The following is a 22,340-nucleotide window of genomic DNA, read 5'->3' on the forward strand; positions in this document are numbered from 1 at the left end:
ACAAGAGACATGAGTAACTTAAAAAACCCTGTAAGAAAACCCAGAATCCAGTCTTGTGAGAAGCCCAAGAAGTTAATTAAAGTTTAGCTCAGAACTAAGACGAGAGCTTAACCAACTTTCTATGCTAAAAAACGATAAATATTGGAGATAGGTTAGTGGTTAAGGCATCTGCCTGCAAAGCTAAGGGCCCAGATTTGACCCCACACTACCCACATAAGCCAAATGCACAAAATGGCACATGCTTCTGGAGTTCACTTACAGTGGCTGGAGGCCCTGGTGTGCCTATCCTGTCTCCTCAAAAATTGATATTAACAAATTTAAAGACAGTATTAACTGCTTCTGATATGGAAATAGCAGAAATTGGAAGATGCCAAATAAGTGAAATTAGGGAAGACTTCATGGGTGTGAAGACCTTTTGTTGACAGGTGACCCACACAGGAGGAAGAGAAGGTTAGCTGACTTCAGAAAGGCCCATGGCTGGGCAGGACTACAATTGTATTTATTTGAGGGGGGGGGGGGCGTATTTGTGTATGGACATGCCAGGATCTCTATCTTTTTTTTTTTTTTTTTCTCGAGGCAGGGTCTCACTCCAGCCCAGGCTGACCTGGAATTCACTATGGAGTCTCAGTGTGGCTAGGCTTTGCACACAAACACCTCTGACAACTGAGCTCTCTCCCCAACTCTAGAGTTCCAACCTGTGGATAACATTTAGCCCCTGAGATGTTGCCTCCAGCTTTGAATCTGATTGAAGGCCCTGGGATTCTGTCTCCTATGGAAGAGACAGTGGTACTCTGGGAAGGTCGGGACCTATGGGCCATTTGGAACTCCAGCAAATGTCTGAACCAAGGAAAGAAGATCACCACCCTTTGTCCAAACAGTCCTTTAAAATATAGACCTTTATTTAGGTTATTGAGATTTTCATAAGTACTTGGTTCACAGAAAAGTCATTTCTTACAAAATATTGAAGGCAGCATTTTGTACAGCGACTCACATTGAGGCCACCAAACAAGTGCAAAGGACAGTGCTGTGGATGGAAAGACCAGTGCCCTTGTTCCCAGAATCCTCAGGGAAAAGTCAGAGCTCCTGGCTCCATCCCCCCCGTCCCTCCCCCCTCCCCTCCCCAAACCACCAGAGCAGCACCTAGGGCCAGACAGACCAGCTTTGGAAGTCCTCTGGCCCTGTGTAGGATAGTGATCCCCCCCCCCCCAACAAAGGCTGGTGAAGGCCCTGCATTAAAGGCCAAGTGGGAAGGGGCCATTGAGGTTCACTGGTTCTCCATCCCGCCCCTTTCTCAGTGGGGTCTGAGCCCACCTGGCTCTCAAAGCTTGACACATTCACAGTACAATTTAGTAAAGCCCTTTGGGAGCTGGCCTTCACTTAGGCCACTAACCCTACCCTAGCTCAGGGCCGGGACCTAGGGACACAAGACAGATGTGGGTCTACCTTCTAGAGTTCACAGGCAAGTGGGTGGAGCAGTCATGGATCCAGAAAGTTCCAAAACAAGGCAGAAAGTGCTCAGTGCCCTGAGAGGGAACAGAGGCAGGGGGGAGGTTGAGGCTCAGAAGGGGCTAAACTTGTCTTGTGGAACAAGGTGAGAATGGGGGAGATGGCAGTGTCTGAGCTAACCCTTCGGAGTAAGAGGGGTCTGAGTGTGGCAATGACGGGGAAGGCATGCCAGGGGGAGGTATAAGCTCAAGCCAAGGCACAGAGTAGAGAACATTAGGATTGGCAAAGGCAACTGATCGTCCATGACAACATGGACACGTCGAGGACCCAGGTACCTCTATTCGGACAGGCTGGGGCTGAGAGGAGCAGCTGGGGAGGGTGTGCTTACAAAGAATAAAGACTGTGGCAGGCACTGAGCTAAGGTCTGAGTTTGGGAACTCCTTGAGGACTGGATGTTTGCGCAACCCTGCGCTGTCCAGTCCAGCACCTGCTTGCAAACCTGAAGACAGCTACCTGCCTCATGGCCCTTTACTTGTAACACGTCCCTCTGACATTCCTGGGGCAGCCTTTCAGGAGGGGCTCCATGTCTCAAGCCTCTTCCTCTTTCACATAGCCATGTCCAAGTCTGAGAGAACTGTCCTTAAAGTAAATACAAAAACTAGTTCCCAAGAGGCAGCTGGGAAACTAGTGCAGGGAGGGATGGGTCTGGAAAAGGCAGCAGTTACCCCCACCTCACCAGAAGCACTTCCCTCCTTAGCAAGTAAACCTGCTCTTCCTGAGAAGAGTCTGGGGTTGGTCTGTGTACAGCGAGGCTCCCTGTAACTCAAAAGAAGCCTGACCCCAGCTCTTCACAAGTCCTGGAGTGACTGGAGACCCTCCTTTTTCTCTCAGGGAAATGTTGCCAACTCCCTTCCTGCTGAGGGCCATGGAGCGGAAGGGTCTTAGAGGTACCTTGTTCTTAGTGCCCAGGAGGTCTGGGACCAGCTTTTCCAGATGGGGTGGTGTGTAAGATTGGGGAGGGGACAGGAGTCTTCCCAGGCATGACTTCCAGCCTGAGGGTCTGTGGCTCTTCTGAGCACCCATTAGGGCTTGAGCCTGAGGCAGATCTTTCTTCTTACAGGATGGTGCAGAAGATACTGCGGTTGCTATGGTAACCACCTTCCACACGGGCTGAGATTCTGGTCCCCATGGCTGTTACCTTCTGCCCACTTTGGACTGCAGAGGAGCCTCTGAGGGAATTTTCAAGGTTAGGCCGTGCTGGTGGGTTCACCAGGCGCCATGTGTCAGACCTGTGGGTGCAACAGTAAAGCCAGTGAACTCGAGAGGTTAAGAGTGTACCCACCTTTGGTTCTCACTCCCTGGATTCCAGAGTTCAACTGTGGGTCTAAGTTTGACTCCTGAGTTTGTAACAACCCAAAGAGATGGGATGAGAAACTTAAGGGGCAGAAGCAGTCAATTCTAAATCCAGGTCTGCCTCAGTTTCCTGTATTTATGGAACAGGCTATGAATCGGTGGCTTTCCTTCTCCCAGCTCTGTAAGCATGAATGTGGGCAGAAGCTTTATTCAGAATTACCACGGCCCTTCAGTTGATGAGTGGGTAAAGGAGTTGTGGCGTCTGTGCATGAGAACAACTCAGCAGTAAGATGTGATGGAAATCTTCCCAGCAACATGGACTAGAAGCTGCCTTATGTGACCTGGCTGAGGAGAAGAGTCAGTTTAGGAATGGACTCTAGGTCTAGAGAGATGGCTTGGTGGGCAAGTGTGCACAGGTGTGAGGGCATGAGACAGTTCACATCTGCAGAGCCCACTATGAGACTGCCAGGCGGCACTAAGGAGGCTCTTAGAACCTGCTGCCAACAGCCGGGTGGGGCACCTGCACCTCGGACTCCAGTGTCCTAAGGGCAGAGAGACCCAGGAATCACTGGAGCTTGTAAAATCCAGCAAACGCTGGGATTGGAAAGAGATGCCAGCCAAATAAGAACAGGCAGCGGAGTGATGGAGCAGAACTGCTCCAGCCACTGAAGCAAGTGCACCCTACCACAGTGAGGGCATGGGGCATCTCAAGGGCACATATACTGGCATACCACACATATACCATATCCCACAACACATTACACACACACACACACACACACACACACACACACACACACACAGGAAAAAGGTTAAAAGAAATTTCAGAAATTCACAAAGGTAGAATATAAGACAGAAAAGTGCCAAGAATAAGACAGCAATCCACTGAGAAGCAGCCAAGCCAAACACAGCCCAGCTGGACACAGCTTCCATGAGCAGCGGGACGGGGAGCAGAAGCCTTATCTGAAAGGTAAACCAAGTGGCTCTTGAACAGAGACCTGCAGGCCTACCTTCAGGACAAGCCCATGGTCCTCAGGAGCGTGAAATCCAGAGGCAGGCTCTAGTAAGACTGTGTGTGCTTCCTCCCATGGGCGGCTCAACACTAGGAATTGTATTTGATCATTCTTGGAGATTCAGAGGGCAGTGGCCAGATGCCACCTTGGGAGGGAACCTATTGTTTAAAACTGAGCCACCATGGGGAGCCAAGAGCAGGCTACAGCTGTAAGCCAGGAAGCCTGAATTTAACCTGCAGGGCAAGAGGCAGCTCTTAGAGGCAGTTGTCAAGAGCAGGGAGGCAGGATGCTGACAGGCCAGAAAGGGCAGGCTGGCCAGGTAGTGAGGTGCATGGGGAAAGGTCACCCTGCCCTTGGTGACATGGAGAAAATCTCATCGAAAATAACCCTTGAGCCTGAGGTCATTGTGTAGACCAGCCTCTGCTATCCGTGGCAGTGGAGTGTAAGAGCTGAAACGCCAACAATGTGAATTGAAAGCTCTCTGTACAGCAGGGGCACTAACACCCAGGAGGCCTTGAAGTACTAAGCCAAGTCACCCATGCAGATCACAGTGCAGTGCAATGCAGAGGTAGAACGATCACCATGAGTTCAAGACCAGCCTGAGATTACACAGTGAATTCCAGGTCAGCCTGGGCTACCGTGAGACCCTATCTTGAAAAACCAGAAGAAACAAAGGGTCAAAAGGTTGTATGTATATTAGGGCTCCCACACAACAAACACTAGTGAGTATGAAAGGTCACATAGGGCTGAGCATGGTGGTGCATGCCTTTAATCCCAACACTTGGGAGGCAGTGGTTCAAGGCCACTCTAAGACTACCCTGAACAACCACCCCCTCAAACAAAAGCTCACATAGGTTCTAACACAATAGTTATTGACTTAAATAGTCACCTTCCGGTCCTACTCTTAAAAACAAAAGTACGTTTGTTTTTATTTATTTGAGAGGCAGATAGAAAGAATGGGCACGCCAGGGCCTCTAGCCACTGCAAAGGATCTTTAGACGCCTCTGGTTTATGTGGGCTCTAGGGAATCAAACTTGGCTCTTTTGGTTTTGCAGGCAAATGCCTTAACCACAAAGCCATCTCTCTAGCTCCACAATCTCACTCTTTGTCTGGTATGTTTATATAATGTATGCCTGCAGACGTGCACACCCACGTACATGCATGTGGAGCTCAGAGGAAGATGTGGGGTGTCCCCTTTTCCACTTTACTCCTCTGACAGTCTTTCATTGAACCTGTTTTTTGGTTAGGTGAGCTGATCCTCAGGGATCCTCCCGTCCCCACTACCCCTGAGCCCTGGATGTGGAGGGATGATGGCTATGCTTTAAATCCCAGCCCTCAGGAGGATGAAGCGGAGGATCACTGTAAGTTTGAGGCCAGCCTGGGCCAGAGTGAGTTCCAGGGCACTGTGGGCTAAAGTAAGATGCTACTTCAAAACAAAAAGGAAGGGTTGGAGAGATGGCTTAGTGGTTAAGGTGCTTTGCCAGCAAAGCCAAAGGACCAGGCAGGTCCTATTCCCTAGTGTCAAGAAAACTGGCCGCTTCTTATACCCAGTGTAGGAGTTTGTTTGCAGTAACTAGAGGCCATGGCACACCCATTCTCTCACTCTTTCTCTCAAATAACTAAATAAATAAAATGTTAAAAAAAAAAAACAAAACTAGGGCTGTAGAGATGGCTCAGTGGTTAAGGCACTTGCCTGCAATGCCTAATGACCTGGGATCGATTCCCCAGTACCCACATAAAGCCAGATGCACAAAGTGGCCCCTATGTCTGAAGTTTGTTTGTAGTGGCAAGAGGCCCAAGTGCACTCATTCCCTCTGCTTGCAAATAGATAACAATAAAATATTTCAAATAAGAGCCAGGTATGGGGGCACACGTCTAACACCAGCACTCGGGAGGCAGAATTAGGAAGATGGTTGTGAGTTTGAGGCCAGCCCAAAACTACAAAGTGAATTTCAGGTCAGCCTGGGATATAGTGTGACAGACATGACCTGGAAAAAAAAACCAGAACATACCAAAACCAGACAAAGATACAATAGATAGAAAATTACAGACCAATTTCCCTGATGAACATAGATGCAAAACACTCTCAAGAAAATACCTGCAAAGTGAATACTGGAATACCGCCCCCCCCCCAAAAAAAAAAATCATTCACTAGGAGTTCCAGATCAGCCTATGCTAGAGCAAGACCCTATCTTGAAAAATCAAATAAAAATATATAGTAATACAGCCAGGCATTGTAGCATACACCTTCATCCCACAGTTTGGGAGGCAGAAGTAGGAGGTTCTCTGTGACTTTGAGGCCAGCCTGAGACCACACAGTGAATTCCAGGTTAGCTGAGGCTAGAGTGAAAACCTCAAAAAACCAAAAGCAAATATATAAAGTTGGAACAGGGGCTAAAGAGATGGCTTAGCAGTTAGGGCATTTGCCTGCAAAGCCCAAGGACCCAGGTTAGATTCTCCAGTACCCATGTAAGCCAGATATACAAGGTGGCACATGAGACTAGAGGTCATTTGCAGTGGCTGGAGGCCCTTACATACCTATTCTCTCTTTCTTTCTCTTCCCCTCCTTCCCTCTCTCTCTGCCTCTTCCTTTCTCTCCCACTTCTCTCTCAAATGAATAAATAAAATATTAAAAGAAAAACTTTGAACAGAAGTATCCTATATGTGTAGAAAATGATGCTCCCAGAAGCCATTGGATATTATTTTTTTAAAAAAATTCCAGGGCTGGAGAGATGGCATAGCAGTTAAGCGCTTGCCTGTGAAGCCTAAGGACCCTGGTTCCAGGCTCAATTCCCCAGGACCCATGTTAGCCAGATGCACAAGGGGGCACACACATCTGGAGTTCATTTGCAGTGGCTGGAGGCCCTGGTGCGCCCATTCTCTCTCTGCCTCTTTCTCTCTGTGTCTGTTGCTCTCAAATAAATAAATTTAAAAAAAAAATCCCACTGCCAGGGGTGGGACATCTCCCAGTGAGTAGTTCATTAAGGAGGCCCCTAAGGCCCCTGTGGTGGTTTGATACAGGTATCGCCCATAAAGTTAGGTGGTCTGAATACTAGGTCTCCAGCTGATAGCAATTTGGGAATTAAAGCTTCCTGGAGGCAGTGTATTGTTGGGGGTGGGCTTATGCATGTTACAGCCAGCTTCCCCTTGCCAGTGCTTGCCATACTCCTTTGTTGCTGTTGTCCATCTGATGTTGGCCAGGAGGTGATGTCCACCCTCTGCTCATGCCATCATTTTCTCTTGTCATCATGGAGCTTCCCCTGAAGTCTATAAGCCAAAATAAGACCTCCCTTTTTTTCCTACAAACTGCTCTTGGTCAGGTGTTTTCTGCCAGCAATGCAAACCTGACTACAACAGTAAAGTTAGTACTGAGAGTGGGGTTGTTGCTGCTAGACACCTGACTCTGTGGCTTTAGCCTCTTGGAACTGCTTTGCAGGAAGAATGTGGATGAATTTGAAATCTTGGCTTAAGAGACACCTTGCAGTGTTGTAAGTACAGCTTGACAGACTATTCTGGTCAGAGCTGAAAGACCTGGATACAGTAAGATCTATGGACTGTAAGGTTTGGCTTAAGAGGGTGAGAAAGAGCTTTGCCTGAACTGGGTTAGAAGCAGTTTGTATGAGAGGCTTGCTGTTATGCCTGTTATGTCCTGAGAAGTTGTACAGGGTTGCATTGTGTAGAAATGGACTGCTGTGAACAGAGGGATAAGACACAGAAATGAAATCTTTGGGCCAAAACTTCTGCCCATTCAGCTGCAATTGTATGAAAGATTACAACCTTTGGGATTGGGTCAGCTGACCTGCACTGGGACAACAGGAAGAATGCAGACCCTTTTGAAGGGGCCTGAATGCTGAGGAGTATCATGGTCTTCAAAGTCTGCTTTATTCTCCCCTGGTTTAACAAGTTGGTAGCCTACCTGGTCTTATGGAGTATAACAAATGCAGTAAATGAGGGTCACTGAATTTGCATCACGTTTATATTTTTTGGAAAAGGCCATGGTCAGTGTGAAGCAGGCTTAGTACTTGCATGGAGACCCAATGGAGCCATGAAGATAAACAGTGGGTTGATTTGGAGACCCAGTGGAGATACCAGGACTATGAGATGGCAGCCAAGGAGAGTTGCCAGTACTGGATGAAGCTTTCCAGGACTGTGAGTAGCCTAGCTGGAGGGGTGGAATTAGAACTCTAGAGACTTGTCAGTGGTTAAAATTATTGGACTTGGAGACTTGTCACTGACTACAGTTGTTGGACTTAGAGCTACAGAGTTTGTGATATCTGCCCTGTTTAAATCTTGTATTGCTTGAATATTTCTTTGCTATGCCAAATGCCATCCTTTGCAGAGTTCAAGGCCATCCTGAGACTACATAGTGAATTCCAGGTCACCCTAGGTTAGAGCAAGACCCTACCTTGAAGATCTAGGAAAAAAAAAAAGAAAAGAGAGCCGAGAGAGCAAAGGTAGTCTAAGGGTCTGGGACCCAGCAGGAAAGCCTTGCCACACGACGGGCCATGGAGATAGTGCGGCAGCTGAGAAGAGCTGTACAGGTGATGCAACCCACAGGCCAGGCAAGGAGCTGACCCCTGAACACAGGTGGCAGCTGTTGGGAAGGAGGAGCCAGCTGCCAGATACAGGAACACTCAGAAGCAGAATCAAGGGTACTCCGCTGACTGACTGAACTCTGGTGTTAGGGGGAAGGGGGATGCAAAGAACTTTGGAGAAGTGAGTGAGAGGCAACTGTTGAGGCCCTGAGGCAGAGGTGGAAACCAGAAAGCAGAAGCAGCAATAACATTTTTATAATGTTGATATTTAGCTAGGTCACAGAATCCTACTTTATCCAAACTGGTGCCACAAAGCAGTTATTAATAAGTAGATTTTACTAAGGCTCAGAGATGGTAGGTTCTTTGCCCGAGTCACACAGCCAGTGACTGGCAGAGCTGAGATTTGAAACCACATAGGCTTAATTTGGGGCTGGGGGAGGAGAAAAGATGGTCTGTGTTTTCCTGGCTGGCCTCTGACTTGCGATCCTCCTGCCTTTGCCTTCTGTGGTGGTTTGATTCAGGTGTCCCCCATAAACTTAGGTGTTGTGAATGCTAGGTTCCCAGCTGATGGAGATTTGGGAATTAACGCCTCCTGGAGGGAGTGTATTGTTGGGGGTGGGCTTATGGGTATTATAGCCAGTTTCCCCTTGCCAGTGTTTGGGCATACCCTCCTGTTGCTGTGGTCCACCTTATGTTGGCCAGGGGGTGATGTCCACCCTCTGCTCATGCCATTGTTTTCCCCTGCCATCGTGAAGCTTCCCCTCGAGCCTGTAAGCCAAAATAAATCTTTTTCCCAGAAGCTGCTCTTGGTTGGGCGATTTCTACCAGCAATGCGAACTGGACTGCAACACCTTCCAAGTGTTGGGATTATGAGCATGAACCACCATGTCTAGCACCTGTCTTTGAGGCGACAGTGGAGGGAGGGCACAACAGAGGGAAGGGGAATGGGCTGAAGCAGGGCGAAAGAAACAAAAAAAAATCTTATTTGAAAAATAAAAGTCAGATGGCTTAGCAATTAAGGTGCTGCCTGCAAAGTCAAAGGACCCAGGTTCGATTCCCCAGGACCCACGTAAAGCCAGATGTACAAGAGGGCAGATGTGTCTGGAGCTTGTTTGCAGTGGCTAGAGGCCCTCGTGTGCCCATTCTCTCTCTCTATCTGCCTCTATCTATCCGTCTCTCTCTCTCTCTCTCAAATTAATAAATAAAATATTTAAATATAAGAACACATTAGTGGGGGTTGGTTACATGGTTCAGTGGATAAACTGCCCCACTCAAGTCTGAGCACCTGAGTTCGATCTTCAGACCCCATGGGGCAGGAGGGGGCATGAGGCCAAGGAGGACTTCTGTAATCCCAGCAGCTGACGCAGACAGTGAGACAGGAGGCGGAGACAGGACAATTTCCCAGAAAGCTCATGGTGGGTGAGCGCAGAAGAAAACAGCAGATGGAGAATCCAGAGAAACCCTGCCTCAAATGAGACGGACAGGTGAAGAGTGACCGGAAAGTACTACACATACTCTGTGGAAGTCACATGCCCACATGTACTCTCTTTTACACACTCACACACTCACACATGGAAAGAAAAAGAAAGAAAGAAAGAAAAAAAGGCCATATGCTCCTCCAGACACAAAATGGCCTGCATATCCGTGACCTCACCGTGCCTGACACTACCTACACAAGACCATCATAAGAGGAGGAAAAGATCATGACATCAAAATAAAAGAGAGACTGATTGAGATGGGGAGGGGATATGATGGAGAATGGAATTTCAAAGGGGAAAGTTGTGGGGAGGGAAGGTATTACCATGGGATATTTTTTATGATCATGGAAAACGTTAATAAAAATTGTGAGAGAGAAAAAAAGAAAAAGGCCATAATGGAATCTAATTCTTTGTATGGTAATAAAAAAAGTAAAGATAAGCCTGAGCCTGGCTCCCGTGACCTCACTGAGGCTCTAGATGTCTGCTGCAGGTGACCCCAGGCACTTACTTTTTCTTGAAGACCAGGAACTTATTGTTCTGTATGATACATTCTCGGTTGTTGGTGATCTGCTGGAAGATGGTTTTGTTGGCCTTGCCCTGGAAGATGGTGTTCTCCTGTACCAAGGCTTTGACCCGGCCCCGGACTGCAATGCCATAGGCCCGGAACGAGTGGATCCGGTTCTTTAGTACCTGGGAGAAGCAGTTAAAGCTTGTCACACCTCAGAGATCCATAGGCTGGCAGGAGCCAGGTGAGTGAGTGATCAGTTATGAAACCCAGGCCTGAATGTGCTGGGAATGTCGGCACAGAGCTGGAGGAGCTCAGAGCAGAGCCCTGAAGCCAGGGAGGGGGAGCCAGCGAAGGCATCTTGGAGATTTGGGGTTAGGTCGTGGGAGTTTACCAGGTGCAGAGGTGGGAGAGCTGCTCCAGGAAGAATAATGTGCAAGGCCTGGCAGAGAGGGGAGCTATGCCAGAAGCCAAGCCCACTGGCCCCCTGACTGAGGCAACCATGTGCCCCTCTCCCTTCCGCTCCCATGAGGCTCGAATGCAGTAAAGAAATTCTTCGTTCCTTGCCTAATGCAGAGCTGGGAACCTTTGGATAATTCCACAAGGGCAGAAGCCACATTCGTTTGGTTCTACCATGAAACTCTAGCACCCAGCAAATGCTTTCCGTAACAGTTGCTCAGAGTTCACGGTCCTACAGGGCCAGATAGGTAAAGGAACAGAAATAAAGCCCCAGGGAAGTAGTCTGTGAGCTTGGGGATGGCATAAGCCCCTGGGAAGTCCAGGAATGGGGCATCTCAAACAGCCTGGGAGAATCAGTGTCTTCGTAAAGAACGCAACAGTGAGCTGTATGAATGAGGCAGCAAAGCATATGGGGGTGCTGTAAGGGAAGAATAGGGTGAACACCTGGAGGCAGGATTTCTCTCCTTATTACGCACCAACTATATGACAGGTCCTGCGCAAGCCTAATGATTAAAGGTGAAATAATCCTGACAGTGGCTTAGAAAACATGAAGACAGGAATGGAGAGATGGATTAGTGGTGGCTTAAACACTTGCCTGCAAAACCTAAGGACACAGATTTGATTCCCCGGTATCCACGTGAGCCAGATGGCGCACGTGTCTGGAGTTCATTTGCAGTGGCTGGAGGCCCTGGTGCGCCCACTCTCTCTCCCACTTTGTCTGCTTCTTTCTCTCTCTCAAATAAATAAGTGTTAAAAAGAAATGAAGACAAAGCCTACACTGCAGGGAAGGTCATGAGCCCTAGGGGTGTAATGCCTTCAGTTGTCTGGTTAAGTGCATATAATATGCTCACCAAACTGCCCTGTGAATACTTTTCTAAATGTTCATTTCCATATGTTAATGCTACTCTCACTTTTGGTTAGAGAAGCTTCTCTTTCCAGGAGGCAGCGACCACTGGGATGACTCAGAAGGCACCATAGTGCTGAGAAGAAGTGACAGAGGAGTGCTCAGCACTGAGACATCTCTATCACACCTTCCAAGGCTCAGGGTCCGTTGCGGAAGAGGTGGCGGGAAGAATGTAAGAGCCAAAGGAAGGTGGGACTCCTTACAATGCAATTGTCCAGACACAAAATGGCCTTGATACCCATGACCTCACAGTGCCTGACACTACCTACACAAGATCATCATAATAGGAGGAAACAACGATGACATGACAATAAAAGAAAGACTAATGGAGAGGGGGAGGGGATATGATGGAGGCTGGATTTGTGAAGGGGAAAGTGGGGGAGGGGAGGGAATTATTATGGCTTATTGTCAATAATTATAGAAGTTGTCAATAAAAAATTTTAAAAACAATGTCGGGCATGGTGGTGCATGCCTTTAATCCCAGCACTTGGGAGGCAGAGGTAGGAGGATCGCCGAGAGTTCAAGGCCACCCTGAGACTACATAGTGAATTCCAGGTCAGCCTGGGCCAGAATGAAAACCTACCTCAAAAAAAATAAAATAAAATAAAATAAAACAAAGAAAACTTGAAGGCGCTCAGGTGGGTCCCAACACCATGAATCTAGGAGGTGACACCATCCCGACTTCTACTTTTCTGCTTATCCTTTAGAGGCTGGTCCTCACATGGGCTCGCGTGAAGCCTATGCCATGCCGCCCAGACTGCCTTCTGCGGGAGAGCTGTTCCCCTTGCAGCTCGGTGCTGAAGGCGCTCTTCTCGGCAGGGGCACAAGTGAGGGCCAGCCGTGTCCAGGCCCGGACCCTGTGCTGGCACCACGCGTGACGCAGGAACTCACCTTAGTGTCAGACCTGGGCAGCAACTGCAGCCCGCTGCCCCGGTTACCAATGATGTCGTTTTCAACGACAGCAGTACCGTCACTCTTGGTGATGATGCCATGGCCTCTGTTGTCATAGATACCATTGCCCCGGATCTCCACCTTGCACGGGGCATCGACCTTGATCCCACTCTGGCGGTTGCAGGAGATGCTGTTGTTGGCCACGCGGGTGAGCTGGATACTCTGGGCCACGGTGATGCCTCTGTCCCCGTTGGCATGGATCACATTGGTGAGGACCTGCAGTGCCTCAATACTCTGAACAAAGAGTCCTGATGCTGGGGACAGAGTGGGTGGGGGTGGAGAGAATACTGGTCACCCTGGAGTCCGTCTTCCCTCAACGCTATACCCCAGGAGAGGGGAGGTAGATGCAGAGACACAAGGGTCCGCTTCAGGTCTCATCTTCGAGGGTAATGAGGAAACCTGGAGCCATCAAGTGAAGTCTGCTCCTGCTACATACACTGTATCTCTGCAAAAGGTGGCCAGGGACCCAGGCCGGGAGAAGACTGCTCCGTTTTGACGGTCTTCTGGCCCAGGCTCCTATCAAAGGCTGGGGCACCTTCTAGTCCCACCCTACCGAAGGCCCTGCACCAACAGCAAGAGGACAGGCAGCACTGGGAGGGGCAGCGTGGAGGACAAGAACTAGGCGGGAACGACAGCAGTGTGGGCCAGCCTCTTGGAAGCACCTGCCCTGCTGCCCTGGCTTGGTGACGTGTGGGCTTGTGAGGAAGGTGGCAGAGCCACACAGAGCAAAGCTGTCACGGTGGGCAAAGACGGAACTCATGTCTCTGGGGCTGCTGCTCCCGATCCTGCTGCCCTTATGGCACGCTCAAGGGGAAGAGCTTCTAGAGCTCACAAATCCAGTTTCTCCTCCATTGCTACCCTCCCCCCAATGACTCTCATCCCATAAAACCTGTCATTGTGTGGTGGAGCTGAAACTGAAAGAAGGAAGTGACGAAGGGATGCATTCACAGCTGATTAGTCTGTGTTGGCCCAGAAAATACAGAGAAAGGGAATTTGAGGCAAGAGTCACACAAGAGTGAAGCTAGTGGCGCAGGAGGTAAGAATGGGTTCGTGTTAGGAATAAGTCCAAGGGCTTGGGTGTCTGGTTAGTGGCAAAACAAACAAACAAACAAAACAACAAAAAGCATGGCTGATGAGGCAGGGCCACGGGAGATTAGCCAGCAGGCACACTCACTCACCTCCATTGTGATTAATACTGTTGGACTCCACAAGAGCAATGGTGAGGGGCCGGCGCAGTGGGTCGTCCTCCTTCTCCAGCTCTGTCTCCCACAGGATAGCATCTCCATCCTCACTGAAGCTCTCCTGAGCCCCGTGGCCTCCAGGGAACTCACCAAAACCTTCTTTCTGGTTGAACACCGCAACTCCATACAGGCCGTTGTAACTCACATGGTTGCTGGTGACATGGGGCAGGCTGGATGACATCATCCACACACCACAGCCCTTGTTAGCTAGAATGGTGAAAGGAGCCAGTCATCGACACCCAAGAACAGGCAAGGCATCACCCAGTGTCACCCAACAGGAGATCAACAGGCACTGGGTGGGGCAGGAAACTTCATAGCTCGGGCTTATGAGTACTACCACACACATGAGGGACAATGACCAAATCAATCTTACAAGTTAGGATCATTCACCATGGAGTAAAAGGGCTCTGAGAACTGTCAAGCACATGTCCTGATCCCAAGCACACAGCCCAAAGGGACAGTACAAGTGGGCACCAGTGCCTCCCTGCAAAGGAGGCGGGAGGTAGCCTAGTTTGAACCCCTGCTCCATGGCTTCCAAGCGGTGACCCTAAGTGTGTTATTAAGCCTGTGTGCCTTGGTTTTATCTTTAAATTAGGCTCAATGACTGTACCTCCAGAAGTCAGTCATGGATACTAAATGTGATAATGTGGACAGATGTGGGCCTGAGTAACACTATCTATAGTATTAGAGGTCCAGTTCAGAAAGGTTTGGTTTTGACCAGTTGTGGAGTAAGATCAATGTAATTATTTCCTGTACTTATTCTGGTTTCCCATTAAAATGTCCATTGTCTGCACCAAAAGAAGGAATAGGAGGAGTTAAAATGCCCATGTCTAAGCTATCATGAGCATCTGTAGACATAGGACTATCCTGCCTTTTCCTATCTTACATGGGGAGAAAATACTGTTTGTTGACTCCAGGGTTCAGTGTGGATCATGAGGTAAGTTATAAGAGGAGCTCCTGCTATTCAGAGGTCAGAGGCAATGCCTGGTCAGCAGGTGACCTCTTTGCAGCCTACAGAAGGCCTTTACCAGGACCACATGATGTAGATGCAACCTGGGCTTCCTGCCTCCCAGGTGGGCTGAACCCCAGACCCGCGCCCCGGGAGCGTGCGCCTCACCATAGATGGTGTTTCCTTCTATCAGGCCTTTGCCTTCATCTCCCACGACCACACCGTCTGAGTAGCCAAAGCAAATGAGGTTGCTTCTGAGGACGGGGACGCCTCCTCGGCGGATGTCCACACCTCCCCACTGATTCTCACGGATGACATTTTCTACAGAGAGAGGTAGAAAGGTTGGTACCCAAGGGCTACTTTCAGTGTTGGCATGAGGATCACACCCAAGCCTTGGAAGGTGCTGGCTTGTCGTCAGCCTCGGCCCTGCGCTCCGGCCCCGCCTTCCTGCTCCTTCCCCGGCACTGGGCTGAAGTCTCGGGTTGGAAGGACGGACCTGGGCTCAGCAGACCCAGCAAGTGTGGCAGGGAACACGTGGCTCCTAAGAATGGGGTGTCATGGCTCACTGTGACGCTGTGTGATGGGTCCCTTCTTGCCTCTGTGATCCTATCCTATGTTCCTTGTCCCAAGCTACCATATTCCAGTCCTACAAACAGCCTTTCCTTAGGTATGCAGGTCTGGTCCCATGGGCAGCCCTGCATGGGAGGCTCTTTTCCCAGTCTCCTTCCTCCCTGGTTCTGGCTTACATGCTTCCCTCCCAGAAAGGCCTGCCTTGACTACATGATCTTGAATATCCACACAGTCCCTCTGGTACCTTATATAAATGACCTTATCATCTTCTGTTAGGTCTTTTGTTTTGTTTTGTCTATATTGCCAGGCTGCTAGTCATAGAAGGAGGTTTAGGGTGGTTGACTAGTGTAAGGTTCTGAAGCTGGGTGGGGTTGCTGCCATGGCTGGCCATGGCACCAGGTAGCTCACATCCTGTACCTGTAATGAGGCCTTTGCCATTCTCATTCACTGCTATGCCAGCTGCACGGCCCTTGAAGATATGGTTCCCGCTAAAATGGAAAAGACACAGAGGTGAGACCAAGGTACCCATGTCATGCTTCAAAGGCCAGTGCCTGCCTTTGTGGGCTTCCTGATGGCTCAAGTTCATAGGGCATAAGCACTTCCTAAAGCCCTATAAGCCAGACACTTAGAAATCTTTGGCTGTCATTGGGATACGATCACTAGTGATAGCCAACTCCTCTCTGTGGCTTCTCTTTACTGCATCAGTAAATGCACACACCATTTTACACACGGCACCTTGGTGCATGGGTCACAGGGAAAGTATGGGCAGAAAGAAGAATTGCTGGGAGACCAGGCCAGGCTTGCTTAGCAACGATTACAGCTGTGCAGCTGCTCAGCTCTCAGCGCTGTGGCTTATAGAGCAGCTGTAGTTTGCTTCAGCCAAGCCACGTCTTTCTGTGAGCTCCCCACGCCCCCTGCCTCCTGGCCCAAAGAAACACAGGAGAAAACCACAGTCTACTCTCTCTGGATGACTGTGCTTAAAAAACCTGCAACACTGATCTGAGCTGAATACTCTTCGCTCAGACTCTTCAGTGGTGTCCCAGGACCTGGCAAGATATACTATGGCCTCAAATTATACATATGGAAGCTGCTTTTTATAATATTTTTAAATTTTTATTTATTTAGTTGAGGGGGGGGGCAGGCAAATAGAGAGAGAAAGGGCATGTCAGGGCCTCTAGTCACTGCAAATGAACTCCAGACACATGCACCACCTTGTGTACCTGGCTTTACGTGGGCACTGGGGAATTAAACCCGGGTCCTTTGGCTTTGGAGGCAAGTTCCTTAACTGCTAAAACATCTCTTCAGCTCAGTTTTCTTTAAAAAAAAAACATTTTGTTTGTTTATCTTTTATGTGGGTACTGGAGGATTGAACTCAGGTTCTCATGCTTGCAAGGCAACATTTTACCTGCTGAGCTATCTCTCCAGCCCTACGTAAACTGTTTTTAACAGTGGATAGATTCCTGCCTAGCAGTGACAGGAATGGATAAAACACTGTGGCATAGCAAAACAATGTACTGTCCTGAAAATAAGCACCATGCAACAGCCTATAAAAGTGTGTTTGGAAGAACACAGGGAGCCGGGTGTGGTGGCACAAGCCTTTAATACCAGCACTCGGGAGGCAGAGGTAGGAGGATAGCCATGAGTTTGAGACCATCCTGAGACTACATAGTGAATTCCAGGTCAGCCTGGACTTCAGTGAGACCCTACCTTGAAAAAAAAAAGGGGGAAGGGGGAATCCAGGTGTGGTGGTACATGCCTTTAATCCCAGCACTCGGGAGGCAGAGGTAGGAGGATGGCCATGAGTTTGAGACCATCCTGAGACTACATAGTAAATTCCAGATCAGCCTGGACTAGAGTGAGACCCTACCTTGAAAAAAAAAAAGGGAGGGGGGGAATCCAGGTGTGGTGGTGCATGCCTTTAATCCCAGCACTTGGGAGGCAGAGGTAGGAGGATCACCATGAGTTCGAGGCCAGCCTGAGACTACATAGTAAATTCCAGGTCAGCCTGAGCTACAGTGAAACCCTACCTTGGAAAACCAAAAAAAAAAAAAAAAAAAAAAAAAAAAAAAAAACAACAACAAAAAACAACAAAACACGGGGGAAACCAGTTGGGTGTGTTTCCTGCAGACTGATGCCACCTGTTTCCCTAAAGCTCAAGAACCTACAAGGAGTCTGCCTATCTCTGCTTAGCAAGCCCAAGGCTGTCAGCTGCTGCTTTTCCCTGTGACTGCTGCATGGGGATAGGAGGTCATGCTGGAGAGACCACAGGGTGCACAGGGCTCTATGACGGTCCTGATGAAAGCATTCTCATTTTCTCAAGCTGGCTCTGCAGTGCTGCGCTGTCTCCGCTCATGCCGTTTCCTTGCTTAGGGACGCTCACCAAAGTTCCAATTCCTTTCTCCCACATTTCAAAGGCCAACTTTTCTCTCTTTCTCCAGGACTAGAGAGTGTGCCCAGGGCCTTATGTATGCTAGGAAGCACTCCTTCTTTTGAGCTATATGCCCAGCCCTCCAAGTCCACCTTGAGTGCCACCTTCCATATGAGGCCTTCCCACACGCTCCTAGGCAGAATGAAGGACTCGCCCCTTTTCTCAGCACCACTGACAGCATTGATCACTGTCGCACCCATACTGCAGCTGGGATGGTAGGTACATATCAGGACGGCCACTGTCCTTCCTGCCAATGGCTCACATCACATCACTATGGGTCACAGCATGCTTTCATGCTGAGGCCAGCGTAGCCCCAGGATGTTAACATAGCGTCCCAGAAGCCAACAGCAACTGGCCAGAGTTGGCAAACAAGTGGAAATCTCTATGTCATCCCTATCTTAGGGTTCTTTCGTGCATGCAGGTCCTCCAGACTAGAGCAAGCTCCTTATCTGCCACTTATTGCTTTTGTTATCTCTCTGAGAAGTGCTCCTGAGGTTTGCAACCACACAGTCAATGGTGGGGAGGGCTACTGAGGCAGGATTATAGGTGAGGTTTCTGTTTTTCCTATTATTTTTATTTATTTATTTAATTTCATTTGCAAGCAGAGAGAGAAAGAGAGGGAGGGAGAAGGATAGCGAGAATGGGCGTGCCAGGGCTTCTAGCCACTGTGAACAAACTCCAGATGCATATACCACTTTGTGTATCTGTCTTTACATGTGAACTAGGGAATCGAGCCCAGGTTGTTAGGCTTTGTAGGCTAGCTCCTTAACCACTGAGCCATTTTTCCAGCCCTGAATTTTCTTTATGCTGAAGTCTGTACATTTGAAGTAAACAAATGTGCTTTCAATTGGAGGAAAGACATAAGTAGGGAAACATGAGATGGGAATAAGGGCCCATGGATGAGCCAAAGAGTCTGAGCACAGTAGTGCCTACCTCACGATTGGATTTCCATGGTAGAGGATATAAATGCCAGCCTCCTTATTTGAAAAGATTTGGTTGTTTCTGATGACACCTTTCCCGTTGCCAAGGACAACAATGCCAGAGCGAAGGCCGTGGTGGATCTGGTTACACTGCAAGTGAAAATGAGACATCATGGGAGACAGATCAAACGTGCCAGGGAGAACAGAGTGCTGAATCACTGCCCCACTGCTGAGTCAGAAAGGGCACAGCAGGAACAAGAACATCACCAGACGATCCCTAAATGTGACAAAGAGACCAAACCAAGGGGCTGCCCTGTTCTGCACAGGCACATTCATGCAGCCAGTAAGGCGCATGACAGAATAAGTCTTCCTATTAGCCTTGGGGCATGGTTTACTAGCCTTGGGGAAGCTTTTTTTTTTTTTTTTTTTTTTTTTGGTTTTTCAAGATAAGGTCTCACTCCAGCTCAGGATGACCTAGAATTCACTATGTAGTCTCAGGGTGTCCTCACAGCAATCCTCCTACCTCTGTCCCCTGAGTGCTGGGATTAAAGGCGTGTCCACCACACCCAGCTTGAGGTAGTATGTTTTACTAACCCTGGGGTATGTTTTTTTTTTTTTTAATTTTTTACTTATTTATTTGAGAGCGACAGACACAGAGAGAAAGACAGATAGAGGGAGAGAGAGAGAATGGGCGCGCCAGGGCTTCCAGCCTCTGCAAACGAACTCCAGATGCGTGCGCCCCCTTGTGCATCTTGCTAACGTGGGACCTGGGGAACCGAGCCTCGAACTGGGGTCCTTAGGCTTCACAGGCAAGCGCTTAACCGCTAAGCTATCTCTCCAGCCCCCCTGGGGTATGTTTTACTAGCCCTTGGAAAATATATTCTACTAGCCCTCGGGGATGCTCTGGTAGCCCTTGGTGCTGAGGGCTTCTTTATTTCATCTGCAAGGCAGACTCTGGAAAGTGTTGAGACTCTTCAGAGACTTCCAAGTCATCTAGCTAGGCTACAGTAGGTCCATGTGACCACCTTATAGGGAAGGACAGTGACTCAGTCCAAGAGAATGTGGGCGTACGCCAGTCCCGTGGGGGCCATGTCCACAGAGTGGCAAGAACTACCTGGTTTCTGGTCCTCACTTTTCATTCGGAGAAGGCCTGTGACAGGATGAAAGTACTGGGAGCTAAACTGCCCCGTCGGGGAAGGTCACAGGAGGCACATGAGCTACAGAAGGCCGAGAGATACTCACACCTGACACTTCTTTATTCAAACTGGGGAATGGGCACAGGAGTGCATGGTGTGTCTGTGGCAGAGCCAGACCTGAAAGCTAGCTTTGCTGTCTCCCTATCCAGTTAGTTGCTTTTATACTTAATATTTGGGGGGGAGGGAGGTATTTATTTATTTATTTTTTTGGTTTTTTGAGGTAGCGTCTCACTCTGGTCCAGGCTGACCTGGAATTAACTATGTAGTCTCAGGGTGGCCTCGAACTCTCAGTGATCCTCCTACCTCTGCCTCCCAAGTGCTAGGATTAAAGGCATGCACCACCACGCCCAGTTTATACTTAATACGGATTTTAATTAATTATGTAAAATTTCCAGGTGTGGTGATGCACACTTTTAATCCCAGAACTCAAGAGACAGAGGTAGGAGGATCAGTATGAGGTTAAAGCCAGCCTGAAACTACAGAGTGAGTTCCAGGTCAGCCTGCACTACAGTGAGATCTTACCTCAAAAAAAGCAAAACAACAACAAAAAAATATGCTAAAATTAACTCACTCTTGCCAGGTATGGTGGCTCACACCTTTAATCCCAGCAGCCAGGAAGCTGAGGTGGGAGTACTGTCATGAGTTTTGAGGCCAGGCTAAGCTACATAGTAAGACTCTGTCTCAAAAAACCAAAAGTGGGGGATGGAGAGATGGTTTAGCAGTTAAGGCACTTGCCTGCAAAGCCAAAGGACCCAAGTTCGATTCCCCAGGACCCACATAAGACAGATGCATAAGGTGGCACAAGCTTCTGGAGTACATTTGCCGTGGCTGGAGGCCCTGGCGTGCCCATTCTCCTTCCTCAAATAAATAAATAACCATAAAATAATTTTTAAAACCATCATGCACCTGGAGTTTATTTGCAGTAGCTAGAAGCACTCACATACTCATTCTCTGTCTTATTTCTCTCTGATTGCAAATAAATAAATAACTTAAAAAAAAAAAAACAACCAAAACTGGGCTGGAGAGATGGTTAAGCAGTTAAGACATTTGCCTGAACCTGGGTTCAATTCCCCAGTGCCCATGTAAAGCCAGGTGCACAAAGTGGTGCATGCGTCTGGATTCGTTGCAGCAGCTAAAGGCTCAGGTGCACTGAGTGTCCTTTTAGCTGGGTGTAGTGGCGCACACCTTTAATCCCAACACTTGGGAGGCAGAGGTAGGAAGATCAACGTGAATTTAAGGCCACCCTAAGGAAAATGTGTCCTTTCACTGGCTGCATCTCTTTGCCCTCCCTTGAAGGAGAAGAGAGGTCATACGGTGTGTACCTACAAACTCTAGGCACATAGTGTGGCACACTATTAGAGGGTGTGGATGTGGATTACCCTGAAGAGAAGATTTTAATGATGGAAGCAGGCACAGCCTGGTGGGGGATTCTGTCAACAGGGCTGGGAGGGTTGGGATGTACTGGGACCACTGGAGGCCAGGGGCAGGTGTAACGTCTGCTGCTGTCTGGCTACATGTATATACTATGTTCATCAAACTGTCTAGTAAGCACTTCTCTTAATGTTCATCCCATATATTAATGCTACTCTCACTTGGTAGAGAACCTTTTCTTTTCAGATGACAGTGACCTTGGGATGACTCAGAAGGCATCATGGTGCTGGGAAGAAGTGACAGAGGAGTGCTCAGCACTGCAATATCTCTACCACACCTTCCCAGGCTCAGGGTCCATTGTGGAAGAGGTGGCAGAAAGAATGTAAGAGCCAAAGGAAGGGTAGGACTCCTTACAACGTGCTCCTCCAGACACAAAATGGCTTGGATATCCATGACCTCACAGTGCCTGCCACTACCTACATAAGACCATCATAATAGGAGGAAAGACCATGACATCAAAATAAAAAAGAGGCTGATTGAGAGGGGGAGGGGTTACGATGGAGAGTGGAGTTTCAAAGGGGAAAGTGGGACAAAGGAGGGCATTACCAAGGGATATTGTTTACAATCATGGGAGTTGTTAATAAAAAAAATTGAATAAAAAATAAATAAAAATAAAAGAGAGTCAGTACTGCAATATCTGTATCACACCTTCCAAGGCTCAGGGAATAATGCGGAAGAAGTGGCGGAAAGAATGTAAGAGCCAAAGGAAGGGCAGGACTCCATACAACGTGCTCCCTCCAGACACAAAATGGCCTGGATATCCATGGCCTCACAGTGCCTTATACACCTGCATAAGATCATCATAAGAGGAGGAAAAGATCAAGACATCAAAAGTAAAGGAGAGACTGATTGAGATGGGGGGGGGTATGATGGAGACTGGAGTTTCAAAAGGGTAACTGGGGGGAGAGAGGGTATCACCAGGGGGTAGTTTTGTCTATTTTTATTTATTTATTTGAGAGAA

The 22,340-nt window shown here is 48.6% G+C and overlaps 1 protein-coding gene across 4 annotated transcripts in view; it reads right to left on the minus strand.

Moving 5' to 3' along the window:
* Nucleotides 1–1,124: 1,124 nt before the first annotated feature.
* Nucleotides 1,125–22,340, minus strand: part of Fbxo10 (F-box protein 10) — a 92,681-nt gene continuing 71,465 nt past the window's right edge. For all 4 annotated transcript variants that reach the window (XM_045152533.1, XM_045152546.1, XM_045152540.1 and 1 more), the window contains exons 5-11: nucleotides 18,766–18,902; nucleotides 15,822–15,892; nucleotides 15,003–15,155; nucleotides 13,823–14,092; nucleotides 12,585–12,898; nucleotides 10,334–10,515; nucleotides 1,125–2,735 (exon numbers count right to left, since the gene is read on the minus strand). In XM_045152533.1, the coding sequence (XP_045008468.1) occupies nucleotides 2,561–2,735; nucleotides 10,334–10,515; nucleotides 12,585–12,898; nucleotides 13,823–14,092; nucleotides 15,003–15,155; nucleotides 15,822–15,892; nucleotides 18,766–18,902 (1,302 nt within the window). In that variant the 3' untranslated portion in view covers nucleotides 1,125–2,560. The remainder of the gene's footprint in view (nucleotides 2,736–10,333; nucleotides 10,516–12,584; nucleotides 12,899–13,822; nucleotides 14,093–15,002; nucleotides 15,156–15,821; nucleotides 15,893–18,765; nucleotides 18,903–22,340) is intronic.

Source organism: Jaculus jaculus, chromosome 1, assembly GCF_020740685.1.
Source record: "Jaculus jaculus isolate mJacJac1 chromosome 1, mJacJac1.mat.Y.cur, whole genome shotgun sequence".
Taxonomy (NCBI): Eukaryota; Metazoa; Chordata; class Mammalia; order Rodentia; family Dipodidae; genus Jaculus; species Jaculus jaculus.